We start from the raw sequence: 15,346 nt of genomic DNA, 5'->3' as shown, positions 1-15,346 counted from the left end.
TTAGTAGAGATGAAGTCAAAGTTAGATTCAATTATCTGCAAGTGAAAAAGAGGAGAGATTATGGATAACTCTAAACAGTGGTTAAACCAAAGCACAGTACAAAATGATTTGAATGTGAACTTTTAATATAAAAATCACACCTAATATTTAGTAAGGTAACATTAGTATGCAAATATTCCTATATATATATATATATATATATATTTGGAACTGTTCAGAAACTTCACAGAAATAGGTTGAGTGAAAATGACCCAAAGGCTAGCATCTATTAAAACAGTCTGCTATTTTTGACTGCTCCTTGGCTGAACTCTTCTTCAAACGATACAATAACATGCCACTGAGTCTACTTTTCCCTTGAGAAGTAATCTGGAGCACAGGTGCTGGTTAAGTTCAGTGCAACCATATTGTTCCTGCCAGCTGGACATGCTCCCCTTCACCACACAAGCTCACGGTCCCTTCATCACTCAAACCCCAGTTTCCTTTGGTGTACCCACTCAGTCTGGAAAATCAATTACCCATTCCCTCGGGGTAAGCCCCCTCCCATTTTTTTCTCTTCTATCCCTCAGAGAGGTCTTCTACTCTGGCGGCTGAGCTCAAGAATCAATTTAGGGCTAAACTGAAAGGTTTTAGAACAGGATTTGTTAATTCCGGGACCCTGACCCCTGACCCTGAAAGATCAATGCTTTCCACTCTTCACTCCCAAATCACCAATATCAACAATAAAAGGATTCCACCATAAATACCAGTGGCATTAAAAGGAGAATTAAGAGAACACTGCAAACAGCTTTAAGCTAACAAACTTGACAATGTAGATGAAACAGACAAATTTCTTGAAAAACACCATGTTCTAAAATGGATAGAATAAACCACCTAAGTAGCTATGTATCTGTTATAGAAACTGAATTTGTAATTTCAAAACTTCTCACAAAGAAATTGGTCCAAATGGCTTCACTAGTGAATTGTACCAAACACGAAATAAGAAATAATATTAACCATCCACAAACTTTTCAGTAATAGAGAAGGAAGATATACTTCTCATTTCATTTTATGAAGCCAGTGTAACTCTGACAGAAGAACCTGACAAGAACATTACAAGAAAAGAAAATGACAGAGACTAAACCTCATGAACACAGATACAAAATCCTTAACAAAATATTAGGAAACTGAATCCAACACAATGAAAGGATAATACATTGAGAACAAGTGGAATTTTTTTCCTCCAGGAATGCAAGGTTGCTTCAACATTCAAGAATCAGTGTAATTCACCACATTAACAGATTAAAGGAGAAAAACTGTATGATCATCATAAAAGATACAGAAAAAGTATTTGAAAAAATCTAACATCCTTTCATAATAAAAAGTTCTCAGCAAACTAGGAATACAAAGGAACTTCCTCAATCTGATAAAGGGCATTTGTGAAAAGCCACAGCCAACATTACACATGATGATAAAACACTGAACACATCACTCCTAAGGTCAGGAACAAGGCAAGGAAGTCTGCTCTTCCACTTCTATTCAGCTCTGTACTGGTGGTCCTGACCAATGCAATAAGGTAAGGGAAAAAAATGAGCAAAAGGATAGTTTTTTAAAAAAGCAAAACAGTCTTTATTCACAGTTGATACTGTAGAATTCCTCCCAACAAAAAAATCTACAAAAATATAAATGGAATTTAAAATGAAGTCAACAAAGTCTCTGGGTATAAAGTCAATATGCAAAATTAAACTGTATTTCTATATAACTGCAACAAACAACTTGAAAAGTTAAAAATAAATTCTACTTACAATCACAGAAAAAATAAGTATCTAGAAATAAATTTAACAGAATACATTCTCGGTGAAAACTAGAAAACACTGTTGGGAGAAATTAAAGACCCTGAAAAGATGGAGAGACAGACCACACCCATAGGTCAGAACAGGGGTCGGGAAACCTTTTATTTATTTATTTTTTTGAATTTTATTTTATTTTTTTTATACAGCAGGTTCTTATTAGTTACCTATTTTATACATATTAGTGTATATATGTCAACCCCAATCTCCCAACTCATCCTACCACCACCACTGTCCCCTTGCTCCCCACTTTGTGCCCATACATTTGGGGAAACCTTTTCTTTAAAAGGCCAGATGGGGGCTTCCCTGGTGGCACAGTGGTTGAGAATCCGCCTGCCGATGCAGGGGACACGGGTTCGTGCCCCGGTCCAGGAAGATCCCACATGCCGCGGAGCGGCTGCGCCCGTGAGCTATGGCCGCTGAGCCTGCGCGTCCGGAGCCTGTTGCCCCGCAACGGGAGAGGACACAACAGTGAGAGGCCCGAGTAACGCAAAAAATAAATAAATAAATAAAAGGCCAGATGGCAGATATTTTAGTTTCTGCGGATCACATGGTCTCTGTTGCAACTACTCTGCCATTGTAGTATGAAAGCAGTCATACACAATACATGATGAATGAGTATGGCTGCGTTCCAATAAAACTTTATTTACAAAAACAGGTGGAGGGGGCCAGATTTGACCCATGGGCCATAGTTTGCTGACCCCTGGATTAGAAGACAAAAAAATGTAAAGATGTCAATTCTCCTTCAAATAATTTATAGCTTCAATCCATTCCAATCAAAATTCTAAAAGTTTTTGTAAATACTGACAAGTTGATAACAAAATTTTTATAGAAATGTAAGGACCTAAAATAGCCTAAACAATCTTGGGAAAAAAAAGTTGGAGGAATTTATACTACCTGAGTTACTATAAAGATACAATAATCAAGACAGCAGGGTACTGGGTTAAGGATAAACAAAGAGATCAATGGAATAGTGTCCAGAAATTGGCTACAGGTATGGCCAGCTGACTTTTTTATAATGTTGCCAAAATAATTCAATGGGAAAAAAATTGTCTTTTGGACAACTAGATACTTATATGAAAAAAATTTGAATCTTGACCCATATCTTACATCAAAACCAAAAATTAACTTGAGATAGACTAGTGTCCTAAATATAAAGGCTAAAATAATAAACCTCCTCAAAGAAAACATAGGAGGCTGTCCGTGCAAGTTGAGAGTTGCAATGATTTTGCAGAAAAAATACAAAAAGTTCTAAGCATAAAAAAAAAAATGGATACATTAGGCTTCAAAATTTAAAAACTGCTCATCAAAGGGTCTATTAAGAAAATGAAAAGGCAAGGCAAAGACAGGGAAAAATATTCAAGATAACATATCTCATTTCCAGATTACATAAAGAACTCCTACAAGACAAGAGAAACCCAATTTTTAGGAGACTTGGACAAATATTTCTCCAAAGAGGAACTATGAATGGCCAATAAGCACATGAAAAGATGTTCCACATCACTAGTCATCAGGGAATTGCATTTTAAAACCACAATGATAAAACAATACATACCCATTAGAATGGCTGACATTAAAAAAAAAAAAAAAAAGTACCACCTCCGAATGTTGTAGTCTTGGTACAACAACTGTGTAAAACCATTTGGTAGTTCCTTACACATAAATTTACCATATGACTCAGCAATTTCCTATGTATTTACCCTTCAGAAATGAAAACATAAGTCCACAAAAACACTTGCACAGAATGTTCATACAGATTTATTCATAACAGCAAAAAATTTTAAACAACACAAATGCCTTTCAACAGGAGAATAAACAAATTGTGATACATCCATACAATGGAACACTGCTCAGCAATAAAAAGGAAAAAACTACTGATCCATGCAAGAACATGGATGAATCTCAAAAGCTGTTTTACTCGGTGAAAGAAACCAAACGCTAAAAAGTATATACTGACTGATTCCATTTTACAAAGTTCAAGAGCAGGCAAAACTCTGTTTAGGGTATGGCAGTCTAAATAGTGTTTGCCTCTGGAGGGAGGGAAGGAAATGACTGGAATTTTTTAGGGTGGTAGAAACATCGTGTATCTTGACTGGGGTACTGGCTACATAGTGTGGACATTATCCAAAACTCAATGAAATTCAATTAAGATCTGTGCATGTAATTACAATATGTAATTATACCGCAATTTTAAAAACAAGACATAATTTTACATTTATTAAAAATATCACCACTCAGTGTAGGTAAGGTTTTGATAAAATGATCACTCTGAGCTATAGTTCTTTAAACCTTTAAAAAGTTTTAGATATTTGTATCAAGTGCCTTAAAAAAATGTGCCTACCCTGGCGGTCCAGTGGTTAGGGCTCCGTGCCTCCAATGCAGGGGGCACGGGTTCGATTCCTGGTGGGGGAACTAAGATCCCACCTGCCACGTGGCGCGGCCAAAAAAAAGTGCCTACCATAAATACATAATCAAAGCACAAAAAAAGTTCTAGCAGGATAAATGAGTCGTTACGAATGGTTATCTATTAGGGTGGGAAGGAAGAGATGGTTAAGGGGCACTTTCATTTTTTATTTGTAAATTATATGTGTGTGTATATATTTACATATACATACATATATTCAATTTACTTTTTTTAAACCCGAGATTATATTCATGTAATAACTGTGTAAAATTTAAAACAATAAAACACAGAACTCCTAAATGTTCATACCCTTTTTCTCACCATTTCACTTTGCAAAATCTTCCAAATATATTTACAATAATTATGAGTCACTTTAATAATATTTGTATCTTAAATCCCAGGCTTTTAAAAACTTGATCATAAACTTTATAGAGCTTTTCATCATTTCTTTAAAAAGAAAATATTTTGCTCATGATAACCGCATATCTTTGTGAATATACAGCAAACCACTGAATTACATACTTTAAAAGGGTGAATTTTATGCTATGTGAATTAAATCAAAATTTTCAAAAAAGAAAGCCTCTTGCTTCTGAGATTACAATGATTCCTAATATTCTTTAATGTACTGATGGAACTAGAGACATTTTGTAGATGAGTGCTTTAACACATTTAAGCAATTAACACATTTTTAAACGCAAGTAATTATCAAATCCCAAAACAGGCACACTATACCAACTATGGAAGACTGCTAACAGTCCACACATATATATCTTTTTCGCCTTACTAACAAGATCCTAATTTTGATTCTGTTATAAAATATTTTCTTCCAGTTATAAAATATTTTATAAAATATAAAACACGCAACAGTTATAAAATATTTTCTTCCTTGGTCCCTACTGCTGTTCAGAGTAGCTGCATGATACTATTCTGGCCAATGAGCTATAAATAGAAATCTACTGCTGGAACTTCCAGGAAAGCTCCTGGTTTCCCAATAAAAGAGGGAGAGACTCGGCTTGGAATACGCCAGCCTTTCCCATCTTTTCTGCTTTGAAGTTGGAATGATGGCTGACAGTGCAGTAATGATCTTGTGACAGAACTGGAAACTAAAAGGAGACTTCCTTGGATACCTACACCAACTCTGGACTGCCTGTTTCTAAACTGCTTATAGTGAGAGAAAAATAAAAGCCTTATTAATTGGTTAAGCCATTGTAGTTGAGATTCTGTTATACGTAGGACAATATAATCCTGATACAATGATCAACAGAGTTATTGAAAAATATACACCATTATTATTTACTGACAACTAAACTAACACATCAATTAATTCGGAAGGAAAACCAACAGAGATCATACCTTAACAGCAGTATTTGGTTTCATACCACATCGGTACGTCCTTGCTATCTGTGGAGTCAGCTGGATTTCCTTGGTAAGTTGCCTCCATTTCCTACACTCAGGTTTTGTACATTGAACCTAGATGGAAAGTAAGAAGTCAAGATCAATGGGTTGGCACCTCGCGAGCTATAGCATTTCTATCTTCCACCTCTCACTTTGCCATCTTCTTCACATGATTTGGTCAACAACCATTCAGCACTTCCAAGTAAATACCTTTTCTTCCCCTAGCGCCATCGCCACCCATAAAATCCACTTTTACCCCATCAGTCTAATTTCTGATTCAATACTAGCTCAGGCCCCCAGAAGTGCAAAGGGGATCTTAGTACTGTTGTCAGAATGGCTTTCTAGCTCTAACCTAAGGAAACAGAGTTAAATTTAGTTGCAGGTAGTCAAAAAGTCTCACACTAAAAGCAATGTGGTATCCTGGATTGCATCCTGGAACAGTAAAAAGACACTAATGAAAACACTGAAGAAATCCAAATAAGTCTGTAACATACTTATTAGTACTGTACCAATGTTAAGTTCTTAGTTCAAAATATAATCCTGGTGTGTTAGATGATAACAGTAGGAGAAACTGGGTGAAGGATATACAGGAACTCTGTACTATCCTTGCAAATTTTCTATAAATTTAAAATTTTTCCAAAATAAAAAAGCATGCAGATATCCATCTGCAGAAGAATGAAGTTGGGCCCCTACTTAATACACATACAAAACTTAAAATGGATCAAACACCTTAATGTAAAGAGCTAAAATGATCAACTTCTTAGAAGAAAATATGAGTCAGTCTTCATGACCTCAGATTTGGCATGGATTCTTAGATAGGACACCAGAAGCACAAGCATCAAAAGAAAAAATGGATAAACTGAACTTCATCAAAATTTAAAACTTCTGTGCACTAAAGGACACTATCAAGAAGTGAAAAGACAACCTAAAGAATAGGAGAAAATATTTGCAAATCACTTATCTGATCAGGGCCCAGTATCTAGAATAGATAAAGAACACTCACCATTCGACCACAAAAAGACAAACAACCCAATTTAAAAATGGGCAAAAGACTTGAATAGACATTTCTCCAAAGAAGATATACAAATGCCAGCAAGCACAGAAAAGATGCATTAGTCATTAGGGAAATGCAAATTAAAACCAGGAGATACCACTTCATGCCCCCTAACACAGCTATAATTTTTATTATTTATTTATTTATTTATTTTTGCAGTATGCGGGCCTCTCACTGTTGTGGCCTCTCCCGTCACGGAGCACAGGCTCCGGACACGCAGGCTCAGCGGCCATGGCTCATGGGCCCAGCCGCTCCGCGGCATGTGGGATCTTCCCGGACCGGGGCACGAACCCGTGTCCCCTGCATCGGCAGGCGGACTCTCAACCACTGCGCCACCAGGGAAGCCTCAAGACAGCTATAATTTAAAAAAATGGTAAACATGAGTTGGTGAGGATGTGGAGAAATCTGAACTCTCATACATTGCTGGTGGGAATGAGAGAGGGTGCAGCAGTTAGCTATGGAAAAGGGTTATCAGTTCCTCGAAAAGTTAAACATAGATTTACTATGATCCAGCAATTTCATTCCTAGGAATGTACCCAGAAGAACTGAAAACAGATGTTCAAAAATATTTGTATACAAATATTCACAGCAGCACTGTTTGCAGTAACTAAAAGGTAGAGATGACCCAAATGTCCATCAACAGATGAAGGGATAAGTAAAATGTGGCAAATCCACAGAGTGGAATATTATTCCCCCATGAAAAGGAATGAGGTCCTAATACACGCTACCACAAGGATGATTCTCAAGTGCACTACGTTAAGTGAAAGAAGTCAAATATGAAAGGTCACACACTGCATGATTCCTTAATATAAAATATCTAAAATGGTAAATCCATAAAGACAGAAAGCAGATTAGTGGTTGCCAGGGGCTGGAGGCAGGGAGGAATGGGAGGTGACTGCTGAATGGGCACAGGTGTCCTTTGTGGATGTTGAAAATGTTTTGGAATTAGACAGAGGTGGTGGTTGCACAACATTGTGAATGTACTAAATGCCATTGAGGTGTACGCTTTAAAATGGTTAATTTTATGTGAATTTTTTGTGAATTGAAAGTTATGTGGGGACTTCCCTGGTGGCTCAGTGGTTAAGAATCTGCCTGCCAAAGCGGAGGACACGGGTTCGAGCCCTGGTCCAGGAAGATCCCACATGCCACGGAGCAACTAAGCCTGTGTGCCACAACTACTGAGCCCAAGTGCCACAACTACTGAGCCTGTGCTCTAGAGCCCGTGCTCCACAACAAGAGAAGCCACCACAGCGAGAAGCACGTGCACTGCAATGAAGAGTAGCCCCCCCTCGCCGCAACTAGAGAAAGCCCACTTGCAGCAATGAAGACCCAATGCAGCCAAAAATAAATAAATAAATAAAATAAAATTTAAAGTTATGTGAATTTCACTTCAATTAAAAATTTTTTAAGTATGCAGAGAGAAGCTCAAATTACCTGTAATGTTAAATAAATTAGCAAATCATTTATTAAATGATGTTATATTTATATTATATATGCAATTGCTAAAATATGTTTTCAAAGAACAGCTAGATAGAAAAATGATATAAAGTTAAATTAATAAAAAAACTCAGTTAGCAAAAACTTACATGCAAAGTATGATTTTAAACCTAATTAGGATTTGTATATAAAGCATAAAATTGTGTTTAAACATACACAGAAAAACATGAATAGAAAAAAAGATGAGAGAGATATGGACCAAACACTGACTATCACCAGTTGGTAATGAGTCTTTAGTTTCTTCTTTACACCATAGGTTGAATTATGTGATTTCTGTACAAAAATAAAAAATGTGATTTGCTTTAACAGTTACAGAAAGAATAAATGTAATAAAAGAAAACTTTCCTAAAAATTGGTATTTTCATCCATTCCTCTTGCATTTAGCTCTACAAATCCTTTACAGAACAGTAAAGCGTTGTTATCTTCTTTACCCAGTAGGGAAGCTGCTGGTCTGCCATGAAAGCCTTGGGGCTAGGTTCAGTTTTTCCATTGCTAGTCCATATTTTTTTCCATGTAGTATATTTGTCATATCCATCCTTATGGCTGAAAAAGAATAAAAATAAATATATCAAGCTATAAGTTATTCAGGTTTTCAAAACAGGTGGCAGAAATCTTACATAAAGGACTTAACCAGCCATATTTTAAGGAGGGGGGTAGTTATCATGGCACCCATAAAACAGGTGGCATTCCTATCAGTTTTAGTACTTAAAACTATCAAGAAGGGATGGTTACCTGTCTGTCCAGCACCCTCTAGTTGTCAGCATCCTCCCCCTAATCTTTGCATTCTGCCCCCATGCATTGGCACAGAAGAAGCAGCTCCTAGATTTTTCAGAATTTGCCAACTAAGGAGAATAACTGTCTCACAGCAGATGCTTTTTGAGCGCTGAGTGTGCACACACATAAGTGTACACACATGTAAACTACAGCATCAAAGTCCTGGCCCACCGGTAGTCAGCACAGGTGTGGCTGAAACAGTGGAATAATTCAGTAAGCCTGGGGGCTCAGTCATAACCATCTGACCCCCTCCACCACCCAAGCCACCATCCCTTCCACCACGGAAACCTCAAACAATTATCAGAACAAACCTTCTATAGTAATGGTCAAAGCATTCATTACAGAAATGCTCCCCACAGGAGAGGTGATACCACCGGGATGTGTAGCCATTTTTGGCACATCTGAAAACAGCAAAAACGGGTAGCTTTGGTAATGAATAAACATTTCTTCTTGTTTTATTTATTTTTTAACATTTATCAAATCGTTTAAAAAAAAATTAATCAAGCACCTCCTAGGAGCCCTTTTGCCTTACCTCCAACAGACAGAATTACAACAACCAGAATTATAACAGGGGAATCCTAACAACCAGATTACAACAAGGGAAATGGAAAGGCCAACTGATACATAACAGTGCATGGTGAGGACACAGGGACTTAGATCAGTGGTACCCATCAGAAGGGCCTGGGACTTAGCAGTGTTATCAAGACTCCATGGAGTGATGATAGGGTTTTAGACATGAAAGAAGGGATGCCAGTGGCCTTGCTGCATGTGAGTGAAGGAGCAAAGTGCGGTCTTTAGTAATAACATCTGGCCTGATACTAAACAGTGAACGAATCTGGCCAGCTGGAATGGGACCATCCAGCATGCAATCTAGTAAATACAACCTACCACACAGCTAATCATGTAGTCAAAGAAGGAAATATAATGCCACTATGAACAGTAACACCACCACCTCTTTGTGATTAAAAAAACAAAACAAAAAACCAAAAACAACAACAACAAAAAAACCCAGGATATGTTTTCCAGGTTTTACTGAATGTTAACTGAAGATTTTTCTCTGGAAGTAAAAGGTTATGCTTGGGTCATCCTAATAAGAATGGCAAGAGTACAGTTAGCTACACAGCTTTAATGAGACCTGTGTATATCTGTTGGAGGAGAAGGTATGTTATATGAGGGAGAAAAGCAGCACAGGGAAATAAGCATATACTTGTCTCTCCAGGGAGGTCAAGGTTCTCTCTCCTCTGCCCCCACCTCTTACCCCCATCCCATCCTCAAACTGTCCCCCCTGCCATCCCCTACCACCAGAGGTACAGCCATTGTGGATGGGACTGGAGGACACGGATTGGCAGAGTTGGGCGTGCTGTATACAAAATGGGCAGACAATGTCTCTGTTGTTGGATAACAAGTATCTCTATGTATCTTCAGGAAGACTATCTTTGAGGATGAAGGCTCTCACCCGCAGGAAGGTGAGGCCAAGACCTGCCATCTAAACAGACCTTTCAGAAGCGCTGGCAAAGCACACGGGACATGCGGCTGTACAGCCGGCTTTTTCGCATTTCCTGTACTTCTTCTCTGACCCACCATCTTCATCCTCGTCTGCCGTCTCTGTGGCCTTTTTCTTCACCTGAAAAAGAACCAGCTGAGGTTAAGAGTACACCGGCAGGGCCAAAGGTAAAGGCGGTGGGAGGTTTACTACTGAAATCACTTCCACGTTAGAAGTTCTAAACGTGAAGATCAACGGCATCCTGGCAGTGGGGGAGGGGTTGATGATACAGCCATTTCCCTGAGACTGCACTGTGCAAATAACTCGCTAATTTGCTAGAAATTTAGAACTAGCACTTTAACAACAGCTCTCTGAGTAGAGAACTAAAATGCGTATGAGCTTCTCTCAGGAAAAAGCTGTTTCAACTATACTTCAATAAAAAAGTTAAAAAATTTTTAAAAAGCTGTGCCATCAGAAATAAAAGCCACTCTCAAATCAAGATTTTTTTCTTTACTTAGTTATATCCTCTCAGTATTATAGATTTTAAAAACTAGACAAATTCTAGAAAAAGAATTCCATCATTCAATATTTTTCTTTAAAAAAAAAAAAGGTCCTACAAGAGAGATGGCAGCAAGTAACCTGCTAACAGCACCCAACCAACTACAAGCTGAGGTCCAAATTCCTATGAATGACACCAAGCGAAGCATGATCTGGCCCCAGCTCATATCCTGGAGGCAACCCTACAGCTGTGATTCTCTGAACACCCCATGCTGATTCACACTCTGCGCCTTTTATCTCCGCAGTTCCCTCTGCCAGACACTTTTTTCCTACATTCTATCACTTTAGCACACTGATTGTCCCAAGGTGAATTTCTTCACTAGACTGCAAGCCCCTTGAGGGCTGGAATTATATCAACTCTAATTCTTCAGTCCCAATCACAGTAGCCTGTTGTTCAAAACAGGTGCATTGAATGAATAAATGAGTGATACCTGCCTACCGGAGCTCCTCAAAGGAAGGCTATCTGGAGAATGATCAAAAGGTGCTTTTTTCTTTGTCCTCCCCCGTGGGGTTGCCATTGTATCAGAAAATCTGAAAAAAAAAACAAACAAACAAACATTACATATTAGCATCTGCTAATACTTTCAACACTTTGGAGTCAAGTTATTATGTAATTTAGTTGGTAAGAGTGTATGTTCCGCAGTCAGATGGCCTGAGTGTGAAGCTATTGCTTTCAAGTTACTTAAGCTTGCTAAGACTACACCTCAGTGTCCTCATATATAAAATGGGCACAGCCAGAGTGTACCCTAGCATTGGTGTGAAGATTAAGTAAAATAACTAATTTAAAGCACCAGGCCTGGTATAAGTACTCAGTAAATGTTATCCATTAGTAGTATGCATATTTACATATAAAAATGTAACCACACGAATGACCAATAAACAACTGACACTGCTGTTTATAAAATTCAATGAGTAAAAATATCTCATTTTTGTTTGTAATATTCCTCTCTATCTCACTGCATCTTCTTAGTTCCTGAATTTTGCTCTCTTATTATACTTTAAAAAGAACACTCATTCATTCTTTCTCAATAAAACCCAACAAATAAATCTCAGCACACTGTCTAGTCACTACTGAATATAGGAATCTGGGTTAGATAGTCACTAATATCTTCCACTGGACAAATTTTATGAGTTCTCCAACTAGTCTAATAACAGCACAGTTAAAGAAACATTAAGAACCAAAAGTCTACAAGAAAAATAATGCATAAAACCATGAATGATTAAGTTATCATATTAGTATTTTTCAATTAAATTCGATAAGGAATGAAAAATGCTTAGCATAAGTACTCAGCAGTGTATGGATCCTACAATTATCACACATCTCCTTCCCTGCTCTATATTTACTACACACACATACACTTACACAAAACGATAGCATGAGAAATAAACAGGACATACCTATGGATAAGAAAATGGAAAGTGGAAAAGTGTTTTTATCTTAAGATACAAATCCCACATATATGATCTTAATCCTGGGGAAAAGCTTTAAAGGGCCTGTAGTCCTATTGTTTCACTATAAAGTGTAATCCTATTGTTTGCACTAACATTCATAAGCACCTTTTTCATGGATTATTAACATCACGTGTGAAGACTTTCAGTCTGCCATCTATAACAACTTTGAGAAATCTTGACACCGATGTTATGGATGGTTTTTCTTTGACTCAGTCTTCACTTTCTCAAAACCATTATGTTAGCTGTGAACAAATATACCTTACGCATATTTTGAAATGCATTACAGTTCTTTAACCATTAAAAAAAAATTGCCATTAGTGCCACAGCACTCATTATACAGTTGGATAAAGAACTAATGATTTTAAAAGTACTACTGTCTACCTATACTTATACCCAGAGGAGGCTTTCTGGATCACATTTTCAAAATTTTGTCCAATCTAACCAATCTTTTTATGTAAAACATATATCCCACATTATTAATAAAATGGACCATGAATAAAGCATGTGTAAACACGTATACAGTATATCTTAAGTATTGCAGCAAAAATATTTGAGTCTAATGTGGGGTTTAGGGACATAAATAAAATCAGGTTCATGCAACATTTGAAAGTGTTACCTGGGCAAGAAAGCACTCTCAAAAGAAAGCTCTCCCAAAAGAAAGCATAGATTCTGGAAATTTCATCAAACATTTTAACCCAACTGTATACTGAAAAACATGTATTTGATTGCAATGAAGAAATATATAATTCAAGAAATGGTTAACAGGAAATGAAAACATTAGCTATAAAAGCCATAAAGAAATCTGTGTTGTCTGGGAAAAATATGATTGAAGATTTTTAGGGCAGTAATTTTGTCTCAGTTAATTATACAATTAACAGTTATGTACCTTCATCCTTTTTTTGACACTTACTGTAATCTCTGTATTTTCACTGTTGCTGGGTTCTTGGGGCTTAAAATAGAGGAAAAATATTTAAGTTGGAAGGACTACAGTTAATTGTGCTTTTAAATATAGTCTTAGAAATATGATCAAAAGTGTCATTAAAACAAATTAGTTTACTGGAAGTGCTTTCCCACCTGGTTCTTCAAATTAATAAACTCACCTAACGTTAAGTATGATCAATTTGTTTCAGGTTCAATATGACTTTATAGGCATATTTCTTCCTAATTTTAAATTCATAGCTTTGGTTTTCTTTCAATGTGACAAAAGAAAGAAAAAAATGGTTGGGAGGGCATAAATATATAGATGAACATATCAATGTCTAGATTTCTACTTTAATAATTCCCAGGATTTTTTCAGAAGTAGCTTACTCAAAAAGCTTTTTTAAAAGACACAGAATTCATAAAAATATGAATCTAAAGAACTCCAGGTTGGAATAAAAATTTATAGTGGTGTTAGCATAATTTCTCAAAACTGGACAAAATACTAGAAACTTCTTCAGAGACAAAAAGAGCAAAAGTTTCCCTTTGGGCCACCTGAAATTCTACCCACAATAATCAAATTTTCCGAAATATGGATCCAGTTCAATTGCCCGAATGCTTTGTTGACTACTTTCTCTGCGTGGAAGATAATTATTAATGGTCATTTTCTCCTGTACCTCCTGACGAAACCGTCCCTCCCACTCGCTTTCCTTTTACTAAAATAGGTTAAAAAAAAAAAAAAAAACAACCAAAGTGTAAAAGCCTCGAGTTGTGTGTGCACAGGTGGAGTGACGGATCTCCCCAAAGGGAGTGGTCTATGGACGCCCATACGCTCTCCCGAGGGAGGGCTGGGCCTCCAGCTGGCTAGGTTCCAGATCACGCAACCCCAACTCATTACAGCTGGGCCTGCCCATTCCTTCCTCTTTCACCTGCCGGCTGCTAGGCTGTTGACTAACAGCTACCGTAATCGGGCCGCCCCCTAGGGGTCCCAGGTCCCGGCGGAGTTACCCCAGCAACCTGGCAATGCAGATCGCGTCTCAACGCGTGGTCGCGGCGCCGCAGTCGAACTAATAACACCTGCGAGGCCGTGCCGGCTCCTCGGCGCCACGCTCTTGGCTGGGAAGAACAGCCAGGGAGTTCCTACTCCCGGACTGTAGGTCCCCCGCCTACTCCCCGCAGCAGGTACTCCCCAGGTGACAGGGCACTGACAGCCCCCAGGAGGGAGCCCCAACGTTCCCTGTGCCAGATGCAGCAGCCACGCTTTCTGAAAAGCTTTCTCGTCTCTTCTCCGAAGTCGAAGCAACAGCCTCTCCGGGCTCACCTTTGCTCTGGAGGCGTGCAAGGAGTCGCGGCGAGAAGGCACCGCTGTACAGAAAGGAAATATTGCGGGGAGGGGGGGTTAGGAGAAACCCGCAGCACCGCGATGAACCGGGGAACCCGGTCGCTGCAACACCCCAGCCCGGGAATTCCCCCTTTCTCAGGCTGGGATCCCCACCTCTCACCCCCTACCAATCCGGGGAAGGAGGTATAGCCCCGAGGGCACCGGTCCGCCTCCCACCCGGGCAAGGAGCGCTGCACAGGGGCAGGAGAGCGTGCACCCCGGCCAAGCTGCTTTGTGCAGAGCTGTCACCCGAAATCCACCGCCGCCCTCACGCCCGCCCCCGGAGCCGCGTGCCCCCCACCTCAGAGCGCAGGCGAGACCTCGCGCGCCGCCCAGAGCTGCGGGCGCCTCTCCGAAGCCGCGCGCCGAGCGCACGAGACTGCAGGATCCGAGCAGCGAGCCGCAGCCCCCGCTCGGCCGCCGCCGCCGCTGCTTCCGCCCCTGTCACGACGTGACCCGGGGTGGGAGGAGCCGGCGGGAAGAGGGAGGAGTAGGGTCCCCGCCTTCGCCTTCGCCGCGCTACTCGCCCCGCCCTGGCCATTTCCGCCGCTGAGCAAGCCGGGGAGCGTGGGGAGGGGGGCGGGGTCTGTGCGCCACGGGAGGG

General features: G+C 39.4%; 1 protein-coding gene across 8 annotated transcripts in view; it reads right to left on the bottom strand.

The window, feature by feature from the left end:
* The window catches only part of KDM1B (lysine demethylase 1B), a 55,599-nt gene extending 40,412 nt beyond the window's left edge, over positions 1-15,187 (bottom strand). For 2 of the 8 annotated variants that reach the window (XM_067752081.1, XM_067752089.1), the window contains exons 1-8: positions 15,044-15,187; positions 14,683-14,726; positions 13,354-13,392; positions 11,423-11,522; positions 10,447-10,574; positions 9,262-9,351; positions 8,608-8,719; positions 5,584-5,700 (exon numbers count right to left, since the gene is read on the bottom strand). In XM_067752081.1, the coding sequence (XP_067608182.1) occupies positions 5,584-5,700; positions 8,608-8,719; positions 9,262-9,351; positions 10,447-10,574; positions 11,423-11,509 (534 nt within the window). In that variant the 5' untranslated portion in view covers positions 11,510-11,522; positions 13,354-13,392; positions 14,683-14,726; positions 15,044-15,187. Of the gene's footprint in view, positions 1-5,583; positions 5,701-8,607; positions 8,720-9,261; positions 9,352-10,446; positions 10,575-11,422; positions 11,523-13,353; positions 13,393-13,543; positions 13,633-14,369; positions 14,660-14,682; positions 14,727-15,043 lie in introns of those variants that run through there. The other 6 variants (XM_067752083.1, XM_067752088.1, XM_067752082.1 and 3 more) reach the window with 6 other exon arrangements.
* Between the last annotated feature and the right edge of the window lie 159 nt (positions 15,188-15,346).

This window comes from Pseudorca crassidens, chromosome 10 (assembly GCF_039906515.1).
Source record: "Pseudorca crassidens isolate mPseCra1 chromosome 10, mPseCra1.hap1, whole genome shotgun sequence".
Taxonomy (NCBI): domain Eukaryota; kingdom Metazoa; phylum Chordata; class Mammalia; order Artiodactyla; family Delphinidae; genus Pseudorca; species Pseudorca crassidens.
The sequence above is the reverse complement of the archived record's forward strand: the minus strand, read 5'-3'. Positions and strand labels throughout refer to the sequence as shown.